This window comes from Orbicella faveolata, unplaced genomic scaffold (genome assembly GCF_042242905.1).
Source record: "Orbicella faveolata isolate gen_17 unplaced genomic scaffold, um_ofav_v1 contig_12, whole genome shotgun sequence".
NCBI classification, from domain to species: Eukaryota; Metazoa; Cnidaria; class Anthozoa; order Scleractinia; family Merulinidae; genus Orbicella; species Orbicella faveolata.
In genome coordinates, this window is record NW_028301539.1 from 9796686 (window position 1) to 9820000 (window position 23315).

General features: G+C 38.8%; 2 protein-coding genes across 2 annotated transcripts; both read right to left on the minus strand.

Moving 5' to 3' along the window:
- Positions 1 to 724: 724 nt before the first annotated feature.
- On the minus strand, positions 725 to 8192 carry LOC110040430 (roundabout homolog 1-like). Its single transcript, XM_020745669.2, has 5 exons — positions 7857 to 8192; positions 6141 to 6800; positions 4754 to 5302; positions 3232 to 3539; positions 725 to 1805 (listed from the first exon to the last, which is right to left on the minus strand). The coding sequence occupies exons 1-5, from the start codon at positions 8050 to 8052 to the stop codon at positions 1671 to 1673; spliced, it is 1848 nt and encodes a 615-aa protein (XP_020601328.2). The 5' UTR covers positions 8053 to 8192; the 3' UTR covers positions 725 to 1670.
- Positions 8193 to 8679: 487 nt separating this feature from the next.
- On the minus strand, positions 8680 to 22437 carry LOC110040253 (uncharacterized). Its single transcript, XM_089283625.1, has 11 exons — positions 21983 to 22437; positions 19287 to 19469; positions 18079 to 18234; positions 16863 to 17140; positions 16069 to 16195; positions 15315 to 15467; positions 14717 to 14817; positions 14469 to 14560; positions 14143 to 14182; positions 13853 to 13902; positions 8680 to 13715 (listed from the first exon to the last, which is right to left on the minus strand). The coding sequence occupies exons 1-11, from the start codon at positions 22211 to 22213 to the stop codon at positions 11416 to 11418; spliced, it is 3711 nt and encodes a 1236-aa protein (XP_089139751.1). The 5' UTR covers positions 22214 to 22437; the 3' UTR covers positions 8680 to 11415.
- Positions 22438 to 23315: the final 878 nt, after the last annotated feature.

Genomic DNA, 23315 nt, shown 5'->3' on the forward strand with positions numbered 1-23315 from the left:
AGTAAAAAAGCAAACAAACCACAGACAACACTGTACGTGGCTTAGTGAAACGTTAGGATCTTTCAGAGACCATTAGCAAGCTGTTGAAGGTGACTCGTAATGACACATTTACAATCGCACACTATCAAACGGATGATAATTCTCAACTATAACAACACCCAACATAAACATTTCAGTCTGGTACCCAATTCAGGGTATCAGCTTATCAGCAAGGTTATGGGAGGTGGAGTAGAAGGGACGTAAGATAATTCTACGATGGAACGGTCGGTGAGTCTTCGGATTCGTTGAGGAACGGTCATTTTGGACCGGTCGAGGGTGGATATGTCTTGGGATCTACATCTCAGATCAGGAATGTTATTATCTATTACATGAAGCAAGAAAGGTAAATTTGGTTTGACAACTGACAAGTGATGTATACCTCGTTCCGTTTATGGCATTCACCAATGACGTATATACTGCTAACGCGATGTAATATTTCTCAACGGGTTCTGTAAATCAGCGATAGACTAGCAAATTCACACAATAGCTTTTTCGGAAATTGAACGAAATTTAGCTTTAATTGAACAGTCCCGTTTCTCCTATTTACAAAAGCCCGAAAGCATTTTAGATCTGCTGGGAACGTGGAGGTGGGAGTAGGGGTGGAGGGTATCAACTTTTAAGATGTATAACTTCTAAACAATTGGAGCTATAACCAACCAAATTAAATACAATATACCGTAATAACTTGATTTTCTGATGTGATTTTTATTTTTGCACTGTCAATAACCAAGGTTACCACTTTGCAAATTGAATGGGTACAGTGTGATAATCATATCTATTATGATACAGTTTTATACAGAAGTTATTTCATTTTTAACCATTTTTCACCATTACACAACCTGACAACACAATGTAGTCGAACCTCTTTTAAGCGGCCACTTATTAAGCGGCCAATTGCAAAGTCCCGAAATCATTGTCAGTAAAATACTGTAAATAAAACCTTTATTAACTGGCCACCTCTATTTAAGCGGCCGAGGCCACCAGTTGGTCTCCTTGATGAGGGTTTTCCTATTGTTTTTATTCCTATTAAACGGCCACCCAAAATTGAATACCCTTAGTGTGGCTCATGGCTTTGTTTTGGCAAAGGCGATGATAAATAAGAATCCTAAAAAGAAATCAAAGGGACGCCTGATTAAATTATTCAAACACATGTTTATCATGACTGTCTTGAAGTAATTATATGTTTACTTAGCAGTTGACCCGATGTCAAAAAAAAAAATATTCAAGGTACACCAACCACTATTAATTTAAGAGCCAACCTCCCATTTCCCCGAGGGTGGCTGCTTAATAGGGGCTCACTAACGGCGGGTTCGTCCAGAAATTGCTAAAAGCTTCTTTTGTTATAATGACTCAACTCTATCAGTCTGTCAGTCTGTCAGTCCGTCGGTCGGTCGGCCTGTCGGTCTCTCGGTCTCTCGGTCTCTCTCTCTGTCGGTCTGTCAGTCTGTGTGTTTGTCTCTATGTCGGTCTGTCGGTCTGTCGGTCTGTCTTTGTCTGTCTGTCAGTCCATTTCATTCGGTCGGTCGGTCTCTGTCACGTGATGTGTTTTTCTGCAGTATTATTAATCTGTAGATCTGTCAGCAATATTACTCCCATTTTACTGATCAATGTTAAACAAAAGAGGCGTTATCCTACGCTATCACAAATACTTCGACTGCCAGGCATGGCCAATTTTGGTATGTAATGGGATAAACTCGTATGAATCTTCCTTTGTCGGAATGGCTCAGTGAATGCTGTACAATACCAGTGCGAGTGATTTGGAACACCTGCAAAATGAAGAAGAAAGAGAATGCAAGGGAGAAATAACATGTATAAAACGACAAGTGACAACTCAGAACAATTTGCATTTGACAAGGAACAACAGCAACGGCTACAAGCAATGAATAAGTGCTCAGCAGTCACATAAACAACATCTGGTCTGCGCTACAGGCAGAGAGCTACATTAACCCACTCTTGTAAAAGCGCGTTCTTGGTACAAGAGGGAGGGGGATGGAGTGGATAGAATCTAGAATCCGCAGAGTTTTAATTTCGTAATAATAAGAAAGCGTCGTCAGCTTCCTCAACCAGATGAGATTTTCAACAATTATTGGATGAGGTTTTTGTGATATCCAGAAAAATTAAGGTCGAGATAGGGGTTATCAGAAGGCCGATAACCATTACCGAGACCTTGACTATTCTGGATATCACAAAAACCGAATCTAATAATTGTTTTATTATACATTGAACGAAAAAAATGGTCACGACATTCATGTTTTGGCTTCTTCACTGACGACAAGCAACACAAAACGCGAGAACTTGACATGATTACCCTTAGAAATCATACATCGCGGTCATACATGGCATGATTACTCGTGACCTTGAGTGTCCTTGACATGATCATTGTATAATCTGCAACTATATGACGTCACAGGCACTGATTTCGAAAATTCACTGTACGCTTTCGGCAAAATGAGAAAAGAGATAGTGAGTTCAATGAATAATAATTCTAATAATCAGGCTCCTGTGATAATGAAATCTACGAAGACGCTACTTTTAAACTGCTGTTCAAGAGAACGTGACAGGAAAAAAAAATTGGAGTTGATCTATCGCTTCGTTAGGTAAATTGCCATTGCTATGGCAAGGTCAAACGACGCTAAGGAATAATTGTATTACTGCGGGAAAGGTAAAGGGGAAGGGCGAATGAACAGCTAGTGAAAAAAAAAAGTCAGCATGACAGAGGAAATATCTTTGCAAAATTTGGGGAAAAAAAAGGACATCTCTTCTTTCTCTCCCCTTCTTTAATTAATTACGCGAACTTGAAGGTAAGTTGAACTGTCATTTAAGTTGCACTATGGAAGGTAACAATGAAACTCCCAGCACATTTTGTTCTTGCCACATTTTGACGTATCTGTGATCTATTTAACATTTTTAGCATAACTCTGCCTAAATTTCTTTCAAATAACGATTTCTAATCATTTCTCAACGCAGTATTAAACTTCATGCTTTAGCAAAAGCGTGCGGATTGAAGCGTTATGTGAAACTTGCAGTTGTGTAAGTGTGCTCATCAGCTCTTTAAAACACTTTGAGAAAGTACGATCGCTGAGAAAAAAAAAACAAAAACAAAAACAAAACAAAACAAAAAAGAAAGAAAACACAACAAAACATTAATTTGTTAGACACTCTAGTTTTAATATACCCAATTCATTTACTTACTTTTTCAACATTGTTTTCCTTGTAGAAATTCCAAGTTACTCCATCTGTAGAAAGCTTTAATTTGAAGCTTTTGACCCAGAGTTCATTTCTTGGTCCTTGCGTTGCCACTGCACATACAGAATAGACTGCACCCATATCAACTTGAAGATAGTCTCCTTTGATTTGATTCGCCTTTGTACACCACACTCCATTACTTCTTTTCTCGTTCAGACGACCATAGTGGGGAAGATCAACTGAGTGGGTTGTGCTCGCGGTCATTCTAGCATCTGGTATTATGTTTCTATCCGCTACACCTACCGCCTTACATACTGAAGAATAAGCGGAGTACAACTGCAGTCAATTTTCACGATTATGGGTATTATCGCAGCACAGATTCTCCAGTGTTCCTTTTCCTTGCTACAAGATATGCCTGAAGCACTGTTCACAGCTGATCCCAAGTATAAGGTAAGCGTTATTGAATTCTAAAATGGTCTTAGACGGGATACTACAGTAATCAAGTTTAATTTGTTCCGCTGTTGACAGGCTTATCGTAAGCTTGTTTAAGTCTGGTAACAAAAACATCTGTGTTTTCATCAGAAAGGAACTTCGCCGAGGATATCGAGGAAAGAGGATGCCAAAAGTACGGACATACAAAATGAGACACCTTTTTTTGATTTCATCATAACTTTGGAAAAGTCAATTAATAGCACAGTATTAAAGAAGGAAAGGTTTCACAATCTCTCAATGGAGGCTCATGTGGGAAATATCATAAATGTCATTTGCATTTGAAACGACTGCCAGTATTAGCCTCAACTGCAAGCTAGTTCCACTCCTATTCCGAGAATATGAATATGGCCTATTCTTTTAACACATATAGGAACGATTAAACCCCCGTTCAATTTTTTTTTTCAGTTTTTTTTTTTCCTTTTTTTTTTTTGCTTCCTTGTTTGAATGGTTAGTTGGTTGTTGTTGTTGTTGTTGCTGTTTTGTTTAATGCTGCTACGAGTGTGACAAGCAGTCAATAAATTAAAATAACTCAGTCCCATAAGTGGAAAAAATCGTAAGCCACACATGTTTCAAGCACCAAGTATTTCAAACTTATTTGTCAAAACCACGTCAGAAAAGGACCAAACGTGGTCCAAAATAAATGAAGATCGTTCCCATATTAATTTCATATGAAGTCGTAAAGCTTGGCAACTGTTTACTAAACTGACATTTAATTTGACATGGAATTGAACGTCATGCACAAAGTCAGTGCGTGCACTTTCCATTCCCACCCACCCGGCCACTCCCTGGCCCACATAGGATTATGTGGTTCAGCAGTAAGAACATTTTTGTGCCTAACTAAAAAAGTCAGTTGGGGATTAAAAAAAAACAACAACAACAACCGAAAAAAAAACCTCTTCGCCTCGGGAAACAGTAATGGTGACGGGAAAAAAGGAAAATACATAAATACATAAAGTTCATTCTTTCCCTAGGGGTCAGTCATTAGGTGCTTATTGTCCTCTGCAGTTCAAAGAAGAACCAAATATGAAAAGCTTACCTCTTTTGACAATAAGCTTCATTATAGAAATCGCTTGTTTTGTAACCACTTGATTTGACGAGGCCCTGCAAGTATATGTGCCAGAATCTTCCTGTTTTGTGTTCCAAATCTGAAGTGTTCCATCCGCACTGACTTTTGCTCTTCCAAAAGACAGCGGCCCGTTTTCTTTTACCCACGTGACTGTCGGCTGAGGGTCCCCTGTAGCCTGGCAAGGGACTGTTATATTTTGCTGCTGGCCAACTTCCAGCCTCGCAGGCGGAGTGACTGTAAACTGTGGTAGTTCTACTACAACGAGTTGAGTAACAGCTGATTCGTGTCCTAAGATATTTGACGCTTTACATTTGTACAAACCAGAATCTCTTTTTTGAGCATTTATTATTGACAGCTGTCCGTCTTTCGAAACAGCTCTGGCCTGTATCAGTTCACCGTGCACTTTAGACCACGTGATCACTGCTGGAGGAAAGCTAGTCACGTGACATTCGGGCAAGGTAATATTCTTGTCCTTTTCAACGTATGATGGGTCAAGAGTTAAAGATATCTTCGGTTTGCCTGTGAGTAAAATAATAATAATAATAATTAATCAATTTTGAGGCAGAACATAAATGTACTTCTAAATTAAGTTTGGAAAAAAATGCCAGAGACATAGAAAAGCCTCATTTGGAAAGCTCTTTGTTTAGTACTCCAAAGTGTCTTGCCAATGTCTATTTCTCGATATCCACCAGAAGAATGTGAGAGTAATGAACCCAGAACCCGTCTGTCAATTTCGTATCAAATTCCGCAAATATTTCCAGCAATACGTATGACTTATGCTGAAATAAGTTAAGTGCACTTGGCTGGAGGGTAAATTGTGACACGCTTTGTAATAGTAACTGGATCGAGTGTAGTACAATTTAGGGAGTAATTGGGCGAGCAACTTCAAAATGGGACGAGCTAGCGCGTAGCTCGAGGCTGATTTGAAATCACGAGCGCGATTGCTCTCTGAATTTCATGACAGGAGGTCCAATTACTAATTAATCGCATCAATAAGAAAATTTCAAAATTAAAAAAAAGATCATTTGAGAATTTCTTTTGAGCGAAAAAGAGGGTAGCACCTTCCATGGTTGTAGGATATGTCAAGAAGAAAGCCATTCAAGCGCGCGTAAACAGAGGCACAAGATAATCTGGAAATGGTCTATAACAGGTATCCTATTACAACTTGTTAAAATTGGATACTTGTCATTCGACACCCACGTTATCAGGCGCCGATCGACTACGAACCAATTACGATCGAAAAAACAAAATTGTTATAGATACGTACGATAAATCTTTAATCGAACAAAAAAGTACCTAGTTAAGAATCATTAGAATGGATTAGGTGAGAGAAAAAGTAAGTATTTTAGTAGCCTACTTTGTACGATCAGACTTATAACTTGATCATTATTCCCCAAGAGATTTTGTGCCATGCATCGGTATTTCCCGGCATCTTCTGGCCGAACATTTTTAATGTAGATTAGACCATCTGACGTCACTTTGGTCCTGTCGCTAGGTAACGACCCATTCACCTTGGTCCAAGTTACTTTCGCTGCCGGATTCCCAGAAACCGAACAAAAGAAAACAGCAGTGTTGCTTTCGTTGACAGTCAGTTGCGAAGCCGGAGAAATGGTCACTTTTGGTGCAGAAATAGATTCTCCAGGTTCACCCTTAATCCCTGGGATACCCGATGGCCCGATATCTCCTTTAATTCCTTTTTCTCCTCTAATCCCCGGTGGTCCCATAATCCCTTGTTTTCCGCTTTTACCAGGCGGTCCCATAATTCCTTGGGAACCTTTCCTACCCCTCCTCCCTTCGTTTCCTTTGTTGCCCTTGGTTCCAGCTCTCCCCGGAGGTCCCGGCCGTCCACGCGGGCAGACGTTGAAGTTTCCACGTTTTTGGCAAATCTTTAAACTGGTGGTAAACATATCTTCCAGTACTTGTTTTATGTAGTATGAGTCGTTAGAAGAAATAGGACCTGGAATAACTCGCTTAAATCTTTGTTTTGAGTCGTCGTCTGTGTCTTGCCCTATGGGAGCTGTAAGACACACAAAAAAGTGAATTAAGAAGGCACATCATGGAGTGTGACTTAGAAAACTAAACTCTAGAAAACATATTTTCATTTATGGAAACCTAAATGCGAAGGTCAAGTTAAAAAAATACGCAAATGTGCTGAAGTCGTTAAATGTGTGATTGTTACAAAATAAGCTAAGAAGGAAAGTTACGTCAACTTGTGATATCAAATTAAACAGATTTGGTAGACTTTTCCCTGTTCTGTCGTTGTGACCCGGAAAAACCGATTAAAAATAGATACAATTTGCTTGCCCTTGAGCAGTTCAGTCAATCTAAACAAAGATTCTTTTATTCCATAAGTATACTCAGACATGATTTTTGTACAGCTTCAGACCAAAAATGCAGCCAAATTGCCGTCATTGACACAGTTGCTTTACTGAGTATCAATGGCATCTCAGGAAATTCTCTCATTTCCACTGTAATAGACACTGTGTGTTTTGTTTTTTTCAGTCTCGCGATCCAAGATTCAAAGGGCTTACTAAAAGAATCTCAATGGAAGTTCACATTACACCATGCGAGACGTTATGTTTCCCTTGAGATGCCCTACTTCCACATCACGTTCCTTAGTCCCAGAGAACTTCTATTTTCTTTGTATTCCTTAATCAAATTTGTACCAGGGTACACATCACATCTACTCCAAAATGAATAAAGGCATAGCATAAACAAGGATAAGCGTTACCCTATTCTAACGCAATTCAGTGGAATCTACAATAGAAGGTTTAGAAGGATTTTGTTTACGACAGAAGGTCATGAGGCTTTTATATCTACTTAAATTGTTAAGTGTTATTTTGAATGTAGGACTTGCTTTAAAATGAACTATTTCTTTAGACATAAAAAAGTAAATATATAAATAAAAAAATTGAAAAGCAGTCAAGGAATTTGAAGAATTTGCCAGCTTTCCATTTTTTTTTTTTTACTACGTGTAGTTAAGTAAAAGGAAATAAGAAAGAACAGCTATGACATTACAGAGACGGCTGAAAAATTCTACTAAGTAGGAGCTTTCATATTCGAGACATCCTACCTTCATTGCAAGCCTTCATCATTCCACCATTGCTCTCTTTAAGCTTCGGAATGACTTCCTCGACAGCCATCAACCTTTGATCGTAGTCACCAAACTTTAACTCGTTCCTAATGAATCCAGCGGAGTAAAGAAGCAAACAGAACACAGACAACACTGTGCCAGGGCTCACTGATAAACTGCGATCTCTGGAAGACATTTTTTTATGGCGTTGTTTTTACCAAAAGCCTGACTTTTTATGACACGACTACGACTTCCAAATTAGATTAAGGGAATACCAACACGTACTGCGAGAGCAAATCTTTCCCAGTCAGGTATGCAAAGGTTATTTTTGGGTATCAGTTCAACCACAGGGGTCATGCGAAGAGTGTGGAAAATGGGTCAGAGGAGGGAGGGGGAGGGGGGCGGGGGGGGGGGGGGGAAGAGCAGACAATCTTAGTTGTCAATGTTACGATTACATACGTTCCCCTTCAGGTCAATCATCGTGCTATTGTTTGTTTGTTTTTTCAGGCTATAAGGCTATATCAAAACTGTTGAGTTTTCAATCGTTTCAAACGCAATCCAACCAAGAGCAGGCTTTTGTATTAGTAATTTGCAAGCATACACGCTGTTTCACACGGGAATGTCTTAAAAACTGATGGGATACGGTTTTCAGCTTCGATTTTGCCGATAACCAGAGCTCTGCAGGGGAAATTGTTAGCAGCCAGGTCTGCCTCTGGACTTAATAAACTACATGTCGGATGCGCTCAAAATATGAAGACAGTGCAGGATCTATAGTTCGACGTTCGACAGAAGACGAGGAAAGAAAGAAGACAGCATACCCAAATAATGTGTTACTGCGTTTTATTTCAATTGCTACTGAATTGAGTATTACCTAACGAACATTGTTCTATTTCTAAGGTATTGGACTATTATTGCATCGTATTATTAATATACTATCTACACTGGGATCCAGTTGTTTCCAGAATTAGGTCGAATTCCTATGTCATTTTGTAACTTTTCAGTGAGGTGTTCTGGCTATAGTTTCGACTGACGTTAAACTCAGCAAAATGGTAGCTGTGAAAATAACATTTTCAAGGCCACAGCATTTGAAATTTGTCAAAGTCTCAATCCTGGATTAGCGTCAATGAGTTGAAGAAAAACGGTTCAGGATCCGGGCTGTTTCGCCAGTGCACACTTGACCTGAAACCAACTATATATCAGACACTTGTGACTTGAGAAAAAAAAGATAAAAAAAGAAATACCCCCAAAATATTCATTTAATTTTATATAAATAAATAAATACACCGTTGAAGGCATTTAAACCTCTGCTACAAATAATCTAAAAAATTAACGATCATTAAATACCAGCTGGGAATAATACTCCAGGAAACAAATAAAACATACAATTATCTTACAAAGGAACAAAAGTGCTGTTGTTGTTTTTTTCTTAACAAATCAATAATTATATTAATAGAAAACTGAACTAAATCTCTAGCCATTAGAACTGTTGAACATACAACTACTAAACTTCAAAGAGACATAGCCTCCGAAAATATTGACGCTTCGTCATTACTTTGCTCGCTCTTGAGGCGGCAACATTCACCTGCGAAATGTTCTGTGTTATTGTTGTAATCAGTATTTTATAATATAGAGAGGTTTTCAACTCAGTGTCGTAAAACCAAAACCAAACCAATTACTTGCCAGACTATTCAGCCAATCTCAAACCATACGAAAATCAAAACCAAAGTAATTGCCTGATTACTTTCGACACAATCGAAAAAAGCTCTAGTGAAACTAAAAACTTCACATATAATTTCCATAGGTGATCAAAATCTTATCTCTCCGTACAATATCAACACATTGCCAATCAGACAGGTAGTAGGCAATAAAAGAAAACGCACAATTATCAGATCTTGATTTGAAGGATAACATATTTTCCGTAACTATCACACAGTGAGCAGTGACATACGTATCAAATTTCAGAGTGGGGAAAACTGAATGAAGCATTCTCGCCAAGATTACAAAGTCTTCCTTAAAAAGTTTGTCAGCCTGCTAGTGACTAAGACAAGGAAGTTACCCATGAAGTCAAAAACCTGGCCGGAAAACACTTCATTGACCAAAATAAGACTAGTAAATTTTCCACTAATTTTTCTTTAGAACTTTAGAATTTTCCAGACCAGATAATAAATGCCATGATTCTTCCATGATCTTCATTCTTTCCTTTCCTTTTTCATGAAAACTGACAGCCCTGTAAAATAATTCTTAATTCAACGACATCTACTCAGAAAATATCCTCAATCTGTTAGGATATCATTTTCTCAATTCGCATGGTCTCTGTGCTTGACTGCGCAGTGATACTGGGGAGAAATAAGACCTTGATCAACTTTGGGTCATACAGGATTAATTACAAAGAAGCTTCTAAGGCGCAAACCAGTTGTGGACAGAAGCTTCCTTGGCTACCATTAATTTCCTCAGCTATGTACATCTACGTACTATGTCAATAAAATGATCTTAAATAAACATAAAATAAAGCATTTGTGTTAAAGCCAACAAAGAAATGCTGAGCTTATATACACTGAGTTACCGGAAGCTAAATAAAATTGAAATGTGACCTCACCAGCTCGACTGGTAAATGGACAAAAATAAATCTACCGGTACCCCATATAAAATAAACTTCTATAGTCATTTCAATTTAAAATAATTAATTAATTAAAAAAGAATTATTTCAACGTGAGCATAATATCAGTTCTGATTGAACAAGAACCGCATGTCCATTTTATAAAAACATCTACATCTATAGCATGTACACTAACACATATTGCACGATTTACCGTGTGTTAATTTTCAATATTGCACCTTTTAGCTAACGTTGATTTAATAATGATGTAATTTATACGTTCTCAACCACCTAAAATATTCTAACTACTGTCATGAAAGATTCAGTGAGTCATTAGGCTAGACATCTGTTACATGTTGGGCAGTATCCTAGATGTTGTGCGTTAAGGAGATCTTTTTTGTGTGAGATCACCTGTGGACAGACTGTCCATGTAAGATTAATGAATCTATACAAGGAGTATCCAGCAATGAATTGACTGTTTACTGTCTAAGACGAGTGTGTAGGATACAATGTAAAGTTAACCATTAATGCGGACTATTCAAACGAATTGTAGAACTACATGTATAGTCCTTATATTTACAATTAAATCGCGAGCCCATAGTTCAAAACAGGATTGAAGCCAGTCCCAAGTCAGTGTGAAGCAGACATTCAACGCTAAAACTTACGAACTGTATCTGTTGTTCTTTGGCTCAATCATTTTCTGAGCTTTGATTATGCCCATACTGTGAATATGGTAAATCTTGCTTTAGTATCAGCGTTCTAACAAACAAGCTCTGTAGAGAAAATGTAACATGAATGTACGGCTACCCACATGGGCACAGAGTGGTCACGGACTAACTTTTCAATGTACCGCAATTCATTCAGGTAGTTGTGCCTGCAACAGACTGTACCACTTTTATGAACCGACGCAACGCCTTACGTTCATGTGTTCCATAGACACTGCAGTCACACTGCTTGCAACTTCTAGCACTTTTGTTCAAGGTCAGGTCGACACGGTATCAAAGGAGGTACCTTCGTCTGAGAAAGTTTCTTTGGAAGTGGAGGAGGAGAATCACTTTCGAAATGTGCCTCAACGTTCTTCTTCGCAACAACATGGAAACCATTTACTCCAAGCACATTTTCATAATGCAACGCTCTCGAACTCAGACTGCCATTTTTGACGGTGCCGTTTTCTTTACATCGTTTAACCTTCGGTGGAAGCTCAGGAAGACAGGTTTCCTTTCCACAAGGCTTGCTTGGTAAGGTAACGTTCTCATAAGCGTTGCTACTGGTTCTAACAGGCTTAGCAACGACCACACTATTCTTGTTAGCACGTGGAGGCAAAGCTGGTTTCATGATCCCCAGTGCTTTTTTCGGTGGATCACTCATTGAGTTTGTATCCCGGCTTGACATAGCAGGCACACCAGCAAGAGTTCCATTCAATCTTTTATTCAAAACAGTTGCAAGTTCAGGGCTCACGGCCATTTCCCACCGGTGTTGTGAGGAGCCTACAAGGGACTGGGTCCGTTTCATACGTGCAATTCGTTTCCATCGTGGAGGTGGGACAGGGTGATCTTGAAAATCCACATTATGGCCTTTGTCACCATCTAACCCGATACTCCAGGGATCATCTTTATCCGCGTCAACGGTTATAGCATCAGCACTTCCTACTCTCGTTAAAGCCGGTGGGCTGCGCTTTTCCAAAATCATTCTCACGAATCCATCTAGCTCATTAGGCACCACTCCAACGCAATGGCTGTTTGTCGGTAGAGAATGGCAAAGCTTTCTGTCTTTTTTATCCTGGTATCTTGGAATTGTCAGGCCCAAAGTTTCTTCATCCTGGCTTTCCTTCTTCTTGCCTTCAATTTCACAATTCTCATACAAACTATCACTAACGTCTTTTTGGTCGCTCTCCAGATTGCCATTCTGCGATACTTTCGGTGTGAAGTTTCCGTGACTTGTGCGTCTTGGATTAGGAACGCAGTTTTCATATCTTTGTTCAGCGGTGCGAGCTTTGTCTGAAGAATTCTCTTTCTCTTGTTTGCAGTTGGCTATAGCTTCTTGGGAGTGCTCTTCTTTGTTTGCTGTAGTCTTACCGGTTTGCAGCTCGACATTCTCATAGCAAGCACGAGTTACTTTGCGTGAAGCTTCAGTAGAATCACACGCCTCGTTCTTGATCTTCCTGTTGTCGCAATATGCATCAGAAGACCGCAAAGTGGTCTCCGAAGGTCTCAGCTTGTGGTTGTCATAGAAACGACTACCTGACGAAGAGGCTGCATCAGCATCTTTCAATTTGTGGTTGTCATAATTCGGCTGTGTGGGCCAAGTATTGCAACGCGCATCTCTAAGCTGATGGCCGTTTTGCAACAGATAGGAAGAATTGCACCTGACCTTGTCTTGGTCAGCAGCTTCCTGTTGACTGTTCTGATCACGTTTCTTAGTGCTTTGTTCTTTAATTGAGATGCGATGGTTCTCATATGAATGCACATTGTTTGCTTTAAGGGAGGTCTTTGAAGAAAGGGGTCCACCTCCTCTTTCTGATGGAAAAGCTGGAACTGGTGCACATGGCCTTGACAAATCTTCGTAAATGTCCTCTTCTTCCGCCTTACTTGAAGAAGAATCATTCGATTTGGCACCACCAACTCCTGTCAGGAACGTAAGCATTTCCTGAGCAAACGTTTCGCCTACGGAAGATTTCAGTGGAGACAGTTTCTCCGTCGGTGGAGAGAATGTCTTGGAGAGCCGTCGAGGTTTGCCTTCGAATTGCACAACTGAGCTGCTTGGGAGTGATGTTGAAATCTTTGTAGAAAGAGAAGGAGAGGTTGGTTTACCAACAGACAACTCTGGATCACCAAAGTTGCTGAAGTCCAGAGAACACTTCTGGTCTGTTGAAGGAGGAGAGGACTGTGTGCCATGCTGCTCCCTAGAATACCTTGGTTGTCCTGTACCCTGGTTTGGAATGGGTATGGGGTTAGACACATGCCCAGCTGGCGGCGACATGAACTCATACACTGTAGCCTTTGCGTCTTGTTTTCGGATGCTTGTATTCTCATACAAAGCCTCGAAGTTTGCTTTTTGCTGGTCGGGACTAATGTCACCAGTCGAAGAGTTAAATCTCCTGATGTCAACACTGGATGAATATCCACTGTCAACCTCTGTGGAAGACGTTAGGTCGCTTTCAACAGACCGGCAAGAGAAAGACGTGCCTCTGCTGCTACCAGTTGAAAACAGTTCCGATGAATACAAGAGGACTGGAGTCTCGTAGATGTGAGCGCTCCCACAGTCTGGGGAAAGGTCATAGTGACAGTAATAGTAAGTAAACGAGCACATGATATGTTAGTGTTTTCCCTTCACAAGGAGAAAGGGATAATTGCACATTATTATTTTCTCATAAAAGTGTGATAACGATAAAACGCCTTACCACAGTTCGGACGCTGGTTACACTGTTTGCTACGCTGTTTAACGGAACTTCTGGAAAAGGAAAAGAAACGGAAAGTGAACACGTAAATTAAAATATGCGTTCAAGGAGTTCGTGATTTGTTCAACATAGTAGCACAACAATAGCTTTGATGAGTAACAGAAAGACAGCACAAACAGTCCGAGTGGATGGACAGATGTGAGATGCACACAAACAAAAAGATAAAAAAAATAAATAAATAAATAAAAAGAACAGAAACAGACAAATCGATCAATGAAAAAGAGAATACTGACCTTGGCTTTGGCGATGTCCTGTGAGTTACTGGTGACACAGCTGAAATAAAAAAAAGGAAAGGAACAGACTGAGAAGATGAACCATGCAGTACATGTACAATATACAGGGGTACTCTGATAGCTTTGTTACCGCATAACTACTTAATTATTTGTTGCCTTTACCTCAGAGCAAACTCTACATCAACTCATTAGACATGTACAGTGAGTAACTATACAAATACATGAATAAGTAACATAATAACACACTGACATGGAGAATGCTGAAAAATTAGATTTACGTGTACTGTTATGGACAAAGCAGTGCAAAAAAGGCACTGTTCATGTACCTCTCCGTAATCCACTCTCTACCAGTTCTGATGGAAACATTCCAACTTGCTTTGTCCTCATGTTTTGTCCTTTCCACCAAGAAACATCCGGACTGCAATGTACAATAAAAGAAGATATTCAAAATCAGCAGACTCTTCCTGTTCTTTTTTTGTTAAATCATGCCAGTGCACATACATGTATACACACTAGTTCATCTGTCTCTTTATCAAAGCATATAAATTATAATTTTCGCACACACTAGCCCTACCTAGCTTCAAGTAATGTGATAATATCTCCTTCCTGGAAACTCAGATTTTGTTGGCACTTGCTTTCATATGGGAAAACAGCAGCAGCATTCACAGGATGGGCCTTCAGAGACACAGAAGAAAGGTAAATATACATGTACATGTACAATGTAAGTGTGAGCTATGACTGACAATTAACTGTGCTTGACTACATCAAGTACGTACATGTTCATTTTCTTGTAAGTTTCTGGATTTTTGTAATCATACAACTGTAGAAATGACCTTAACACCTTAGATAAATAAATAAAATAACTAAATAAACAATTTTTAAAAAAAAAATTAATGGACATCCGGAAGATTGATTTTCAAAATTCTCACCACCTAACAATTGATAATGCATGGATAAATCTGTTTGGATTTTCAGGATCGCATTACAGTAATTGTACTCAGTTCAATAGTGATTTATATACTTTGTATTGTCCGATAAACTGGAAAATGAGGACCTGCATGTACAGCTGTTAAGTGTCAACTGATCTTGGTTACCATGTACTGTGCATCTGTAAGTACAAACTACAAACACTAAACACTGAATATCAAGAAATTATAAGTTTGGAGCCTAACCTCATCAACCATCTTCTTCAGCATGCTGAACCTTGCTCGCTGATGAGGTTCGTGAGCCCAGCAATGTGACAGCAGGATATTGTAGATTTCTGTCGGGCAGTGATCAGGTCTTTTGGGTCGCTCACACAATGGCATGTCCACCTTTTCCAGTATCTGGTTTTGAACACCGAAAAACAAAACAAAACAAAACAAAACAAAACAAACGTTTCTTACATGAAAAAGGTGTGTGACTGAGACTACATGTACGATTACTAATAACAGGCCATTCACAAGTACAGTTCGTACAGTACATGTATACACTTGTATGACTGCACGCCCTTTACTTGTAAGACCAAGAATGCTGTATCAACAGTTGCTGTTGGCAAAAAACAAAACAAAACAAAACAAAACAAAACAATTGGACAACTTGGAAGGCAAATGAGAAGGGCCTTTGGGTTTACGGACCAATCAGATATCCATATACAGTGTACAGTGGAATTCTGATTCTCAAACCCTCATCTTTTTTAACCTCCCCATAACTCAAACCAAAAGTCACTTCCCTCCCCTCAGTCGAATACTGTAATTTTACCCCAGATTTCCCAAACTATCCAATTTTTCAAACAAAATTTTTGTTTCCCTTGGAGGTTTGAAAAGTCGGGATTCCACTGTGCTACTATCATACACCTATTTGCCAACAAGGCAACTGGAATATATTGACTAAAATTTTCTTTATCCCTTGCAACTGCTTGAGGAAGTTACAGGCTAGTTCCCTCACCTCAGCTCCATTCAGTCCTGGCCAAGGTTCCATTCCATATGAAAATAATTCTAGCATAGTGATTCCAAAAGCCCACATGTCAGAGGCATGGGAAAACTTGCGAAACTTAAGAACTTCTTGTGGACACCTGAAAAGAACATCACATAATCACTAAGGGATCTCTTTCATCCAGGTTCATAACAAATGCTTGAAGCAAGCAGCTTTATTGTTGGAGACTAACCAGAATTAGTAGAATTGTACCAGTACACTCATGCAAATGCTGCAATCTGATTGGCTGAGTCACTGAGTGAGTGATTGTACACTATCAGCCATAAGTGTGCAGTGGCTGGAGGTCATTTACCAAATGGCCGTTTTTTTTATTTTTCCAAAGTTTGCAGGAACATTTTAATGCCAACAATAATTTAATAAATTCTTAAGACTAAAAAAAGGACATTTACAGTTTCTCCACTTTAAAAAAAAACTTGAAATTATTGAAAAAATATGTGAGTGCCCACAACTGCAATTTCAAATCACAGTTCAGTCCAATGGATCTGTTTATAGTGCAAGTTTAATAACACATCAATAAATAATTGGAAACTGTTCTTTGAAGTAAACTTCAGTTAGAATTCTGCAAAACAATGAAATAATTTGCTCTTGATTTCTGTGAGGTGATAGTTGATTCGACCTTTGGCCTCATCGACAATCACCCCACAGAAATCTCAAGCTCATAATCTAATTGTTAATTAGCATACATCTCTTTTTTGTGAGGTGTTCACAGTTAGATGCAGTTAGGAGAATCAATATTTCAAACTTACCACGCAAATGGAATCTTCCCACTGGGTTGCATTGTATAGTGGTCGTCTTCTTCAGATAGTTCACGCATCATTCCAAAATCTCCAATCTTGACTTTCTCATAAGACTCCAGCAACACGTTTCGAGCAGCAAGATCCCGATGAACAAACCTGTGGGACTCAAGATATGCCATTCCTGATGCTATCTGGACCACAAAGTCACTCAGACCATTGATGGTGAAATTTTGGGATTCATCTCTGAGCCGTGTTAGCAGACAGCCAAGTGGCGCAAGTTCAGTGACCTGAAAATAAAAATCTTTAATACTGTAGACGTGTATGAATTTACAATAAATTGGTATATTTTTGATAAAGTGTGTGTTCTAGATAATTGGGCACACTTGTCAACCAGAATTTGCCAGAAGTTTTCAAAGAACATCGCTTTCTTCACATCATCTTGTTGTGCATGTACACGTGACATGCTTAATGAGTTCATTTTGAAATAGATGCAAGCATCTTTTAAATCACTTTAATTTTCCCAAGTTCTTGTTTTACAGTGTACATGCACTGTCCCTTTGCATACACTTAGAGGAACTAAACATATGCACCTATGATGAACAACTTGTACAGTAGTACAGAGCATGGACAAATCAGGCCTATCAAAATGTGAAGACAGCTAGCAATTTGGTTGCCTACAGAAAATTATTTGTCACCCACATGTACTTTACGCTGTAGGTCAATAAATATGAGTGTGTATTGACCAAGCGTGAGGTCTGGTTGGCTGCATATTGGCCGAGACGAGTCTTGGTGCACAATCACACATACAAAAAAATAATAATAAAAATATTATAAATGATGAGGCCAATATCCAGCCATCTTGATTAAACAAGCTTGGTCAATAAAGAAATAATCATATGGCTTTCGGGACAACTCTTCTTGTGAGACACAGCAGGTAGTCCTGAGTATGCAAGATATTGCCATCTTGCCCATTCAGGTCGCCAATTACAGTGCGGGATTTGGTTCATCTTGCCTCCTCACTGAGCTAGCCATGTAAGAACCCTGCTTACTGCTTACTGCTTATTGCCCATTTCTTATGTTATCCTGCCTGCTGCATGTAAGTGCATATTATACTACATGTACAAAGCATTGTTCCAGCAGCAACAAGTGAATACAGAAAATTTGTGCTGTGCATACAGTACAAGTTAAATGCACTTACACTGCTATCAGTGAACTAAGTACTCACCAGCATCATGGGAACAGAAAGCACAATGCCATAGAGCCTGATAATGTGTGGATGATCCAATAAACTCATTGCATTAGCTTCTTTGATAAACTCCATCTGCATCTGTTGGAAGGCCCTGTCATTCCAGGCCTTTAAACATTTTACTGCCACATTGATCTAAATGTTGTAAATGATTAATATTATGTAGTTAAGCAAAATGCACACACACTCAAAAATTCACTTTTATAAAGTCCCATTGTTCTTTCCTTCCATTCCCAAGATGCATGCTCACTACTGTTTTCTATTCAACAATGAGCTCAATGAGTTCAAGATTTCTATCGCAGCCCAAGTCAACTATCCCACACAAATAGAAATTGAGTGCAAATAAACTAATTGTTTTATAATAAATCTAGTAATCATTTTAACTTTATCTAAATCCTCATCACAGACACTTCAAAAACATAAACAAGCAGCCACCAATTTATTAACAACCGCACACTGCTTGGCTACTCACTATCTACAGCAGAATAGATAGTTAGTAGTGACAGTGTAGCCAGTCAGAGAACAGCAGCCATGATAGAATGCTAGTAGATTTATACTAAATCATATGTGCATGTTCTGATTCAAACATATAATTTTCAGTTTAGAAATTGATTACTATAACAAAATCTCTATACTCCCAAATTTGAACGTCTGAATTTATCCTGTGAGATCTTTCAAAAAAAGTACTTTACTTACATACACGTACATGTAGGTAAATAGTTTACACGTACACGTACATGTAATATACATGTATATGTGAATGCAAAGGTATACTGGAAACAATGTATATTTATGCAGATGAACACACATGCTAATATTTAACAAATAGATTCCATGTTGCCATGCGCCTGTTCAGTAAGAGATCACAGATGACGTCAAATTGTGGTAAGAACGAGTGTGCCAGTGATTGATGTTAATCCCACATTTTGATGTTTTCTGTGATCTGCTATAACAGGTACATGGCAGCATGGAATCTATCTGTATGATATAAGAATAATAATAATAACAGCAACAACAACAACAATAATAATAATAATAATAATAATAATAATAATAATAGATTCTATGCATCTGTCCTCCTGAGATATATTTATAAGTAAGAACCAATCAAAAATGCAAGATTATTTAGTAACATTATTTGACTTAATACACAATACACCATGTACAACTGATGTTGCTTGGTTTACCTTCTTATGGGGATTTTTTGCCCATTTTGCTCTTCTCACATAACCAAAGGCACCATTTCCAAGCATTTCATAAAGCTCAAGTGACTGCTCACCAATGAGACATGTCAAGGAGTCACCAGCAATTCCATAACAACTTGTGCGTTCTGCTGTACCATCAGTTTGAGCTTCTGACTTCTTTGATTTCTGTAATTAACAAAATTAATCAACATGTCAATATAACCAATCACTGCTTAGACTATGAGTAGTCCCTCTTTCGCTTAGTCCGTCGTGCGTGACGCAAAAGAAATTCGTGAGAAAAAAATGGCCGCATGAAATCCTGGGGGCTAGGAGCGTGCGAAAGGAGGGACTACCGCCTAAGCCCAAGAGTTTGCCCTTTCACGGCCGAGTGATTTTTCGGTGTAGTATTTCTCATCTTGACGTCCTCTTATTGTCGCCTGTTATCAATAGCCCCAGGAGATCTGAATAAAATTGCTCTACTCTACTCTTCAAGTAGCCAGGCAAAAACATATGCCGTGAGAAGTATATCTTCGTTCAGTGTTCATTCAGCGAAACTGCCAAAGAAATTATAAAAAGAAGACGGCGAAAGAGGCCTTTTGTAACGATTTTCGCTGCATCTAAAAGTTATTGCGAAAATTTCAACAGAGTTTCAACCGAGAATTTACATTATACATTACACATTATACATTATACATAGGAGATCATCCAACTGCGCTGATATGTTTGCCGATAGCAGTGGAAAATTTCAGGTGAATGTCCGGTTTCAAGTGAGAGTCCGGTTCAATCTTTCAAATGGACAGCAGAAAAAGGCCAAGATCAGTGAATTTATAGTCGCTGACTTAGACGATGCTGTTGAGCAGTGAAATCACTAACACACTCGCAGTCGGGTTGGAGGCAGAAAGCTTTGCCAAACAAAACACTGGATAAATTTAAATCTTTCCAAAGCCTGTTGGCAGATTCACAAGAACATCACGGCTTGCGAAGCTCGATTCCAACGCTTCGATTTGCTCTGGTACCGCTTCGATTTGCTCCGGTTCCAAAACATTCCTGCAAGACGTCACAGGTATCTCGAATGTTGACAACATGTTGTCAACGCTCCTACATGTAACATAAGCCAATCATATTTTTGCATTGTGAGAGCAATGCATAATTCAAACTCTTGGGCTTAGGCGGTAGTCCCTCCTTTCGCGCGGCCATTTTTTTCTTGTGGTTTTCTTGCGCGTCATGCACGACGGACTAAGCGAAAGAGGGACTACTCGTAGTCTAATCACTGCTAATTGTGCACTGTCATATGTAGGGCACATTGTATGACCAACCAATAATTTATAGTATACGATAAATTTCTTTGTAAACTTGTAACTCTACATATAAGAGAAATTGCTGAAGTAAATATAGTAGTGAGTGAATTAAGGTTAACCTAGATCATTGTGAATGTCCTTAGCCGAAAAAAGTTGTAAGTGACTCCACACTGGGTTACAATTAATATACATGTACATGTAGGGCATTCAGGACAGAACTGAAAAATTTTAACCCATGCAATATTAGGGTTTCACACAAAGAAATAATATTCATAATAATAAAAACACAAAATACTATTTAACCCCCACTGGGGTTTAGAGGCAAGGCTAACACAGAATGATTGTTGTGGACAAATTTAAGTAATGAAAACATTTAACACGCATATCATCGAAGAAAACTGGTAGGTTTAACGCAGAGTTCAGTCTGTATTTTCATTTTCCATGCACGTACATGAAGGTGATGCAAGACTTTTTAATAATTCTTAAGCTTAACTAAGTTAATTCTAATCACGTGCGGTTATGCATGTCTATTACTTTCAAAGTACGATGTGATTTCATGATTGATTATTCGACAACAGATCTGAAATATGAAGATCTGATCTCTTGGGTATAATGAAACGTAAATTACGCTGTCAAAACAAAGCGAAACTTTTAAGGTATTCGCTATGATGCGCTATTTAGAAATATTTTAAATATTTGCTCCTCAACAGTGAATTACACAGTCAATGGTTTGTTTACAATTCGCTTAAACGCGCGACGAAACAAGCTAATGGTAAAATCTCGTCTCAGTATAATAGCTACACACCGCTTCCGATTTCACCGAAACCAGGAAATCTGTATGTATATCTAAAGAAAGGAAGAACAGTAATTTTCCTATTTCGAAGTGACCCTGTTATCGATATGTAAACGGAAGATGGCCAACGCACGTGGACAGGAACTTCGAAGGGGTGGGAACGCACGAATTATAAAATCGCCCGAGGGAGACTTAGTCTCGACAATAAAAGAGTGAAATTTGCCGCTGTCACTGTTCCAAGAAACAAGCTTTAGTATTCATCTTCTAAAGCTTTCGAGATCAATGTTAAATTAACAGTGTGAAATATGCAAACGTGGCATTATTTCACAGTATCGATCGACGCGTGTGACCTTCGATAATTTGTGCCACCATACACAAGATTTCCCCGTTTAAAAAATGCTATTCAGTACGCTAAAACACAAAACATAAAACTGTGCTGTCACTAAACCCCAATACGACAAACATAAATTTCACTATTACAAGAAAGTACCGCTGGGAATTCCAATACAATGAACAAATTGTAGTCAAAACACAACCAACAGAGCCGACGCGAACATCAAACTTCGCCGTTTTAGCAAGACTCGATCGTCCTAAGTGTAAGAACTTACCTTTCGTCTAAAACTGCTGAAAAGCGACTTCTTCTTGGCTTTCTTCAAAGCTTCAAACAACCGTCTCTGTTCTGGTTTAGCCATGCCAAGATCGTCCAGATCTTCTTCAGTGACATGGTCGAAGTGTGAAAGGCGTGTAATGTGTAATTTGCCGTGAATCTGTCGATAGAACTGGTCCAGTTGAATGTCCTTTAAAAGATCCTTGACTTTTTCTTCTTCGGCGATATCCATTTGATCCGTGTTTAAAGTAATGTTTAGTTTTTCGACAATTTACTACGACATTTCGCTTAGCGTTATCATCGTCCGCGTAATCTGTTTTCATTCATTCATGCGGTCTCGAGGATGACTTCTGGCGCGCAATTCATCACTAGCAAGAATTTGCATGCCAATGAGATCATCATCATTTTCTAGCCAAAAAAAATATCAGTTAAAACTAAGAAATAAAGCATTTAAGGCAACTATAACTAACAATAACTTTTTGCTTCAATTTGATTTGAAGTTATTTTGGGCTGTGTGAGTAACGTCCAGATAAATATGGAATTTTATTTGGACTCAAGCCGTAAATTCTCTTTACAGATTGCCTCGGGGGATATGTATTCTTATGCGAGCCAATCCCGATGGCGCATTAGTCATACGCATCACGTACCTCGCGTTGTTTCACGCAGAAAAAAATCACCTGATCTCGAACGATCTCGAATGGTAATGTTCTCATTGGTGGAGATAATAAAATAGCATGAGTAATTCTCATCATCGATAACGATGAAACACGGTTGTTTCAGTAGCCGCAGGTTCCAGCTTGGTTTCAGTGGCCCCTACTGAGAAAGTGTCATTTTGCGTGGGCGAGAAAACTATAATAGTTTTTTTTTTCCTTTCTTTCTTTCTTTTTTTGTCTCTCCGGTTAGAAACCGGAAAAGCGCTCGGAATTTCTTTGAAAACTGAAAAACTGCTATTAAAATAGCTCAAAACCGAAATATAACAACAACAGCAACGTATTTCCATAACGATACATGGCATTACCTATTTAAGTCATTTAAACTAAAGAAAATATAATAACATCCAAAATAAAAACAAAACTTCTTTCGGCTTAAGCGAACTTTCATGGTATATTGCTTGGGAAAAAAAAAGCAACGGTTGATCGACATACAGTAGGAGCAATGCTGTTGAAGAGAGACAAAACGTTTGCTTTAATATCTAACTCAAGACTCTATAATTATATTTGTCTGTTATTTCATTACCACCCCCGAAAATGAGGATATATTAAGCTGCGCGAATCTACCAAGCTTGATACGTCAAGACTCCCGGCATATAGTCAATCGGACCCAGTGAGAATGGA

Excerpts from the sequence above, each read along its gene's own strand:
- LOC110040430 (XM_020745669.2), bottom strand. The coding sequence starts at position 8,052 with ATGTCTTCCAGAGATCGCAGTTTATCAGTGAGCCCTGGCACAGTGTTG. Across the intron at positions 6,801-7,856 it reads GATGAAGGCTTGCAATGAAG|CTCCCATAGGGCAAGACACA; the intron begins GTAGGATGTCTC and ends TGTGTCTTACAG. Across the intron at positions 5,303-6,140 it reads TATAAGTCTGATCGTACAAA|GCAAACCGAAGATATCTTTA; the intron begins GTAGGCTACTAA and ends TTTTACTCACAG.
- LOC110040253 (XM_089283625.1), bottom strand. The coding sequence starts at position 22,213 with ATGGATATCGCCGAAGAAGAAAAAGTCAAGGATCTTTTAAAGGACATT. Across the intron at positions 15,468-16,068 it reads CAGGACTGAATGGAGCTGAG|ATACTGGAAAAGGTGGACAT; the intron begins GTGAGGGAACTA and ends GTTCAAAACCAG. Across the intron at positions 13,716-13,852 it reads TAACCAGCGTCCGAACTGTG|ACTGTGGGAGCGCTCACATC; the intron begins GTAAGGCGTTTT and ends ACCTTTCCCCAG.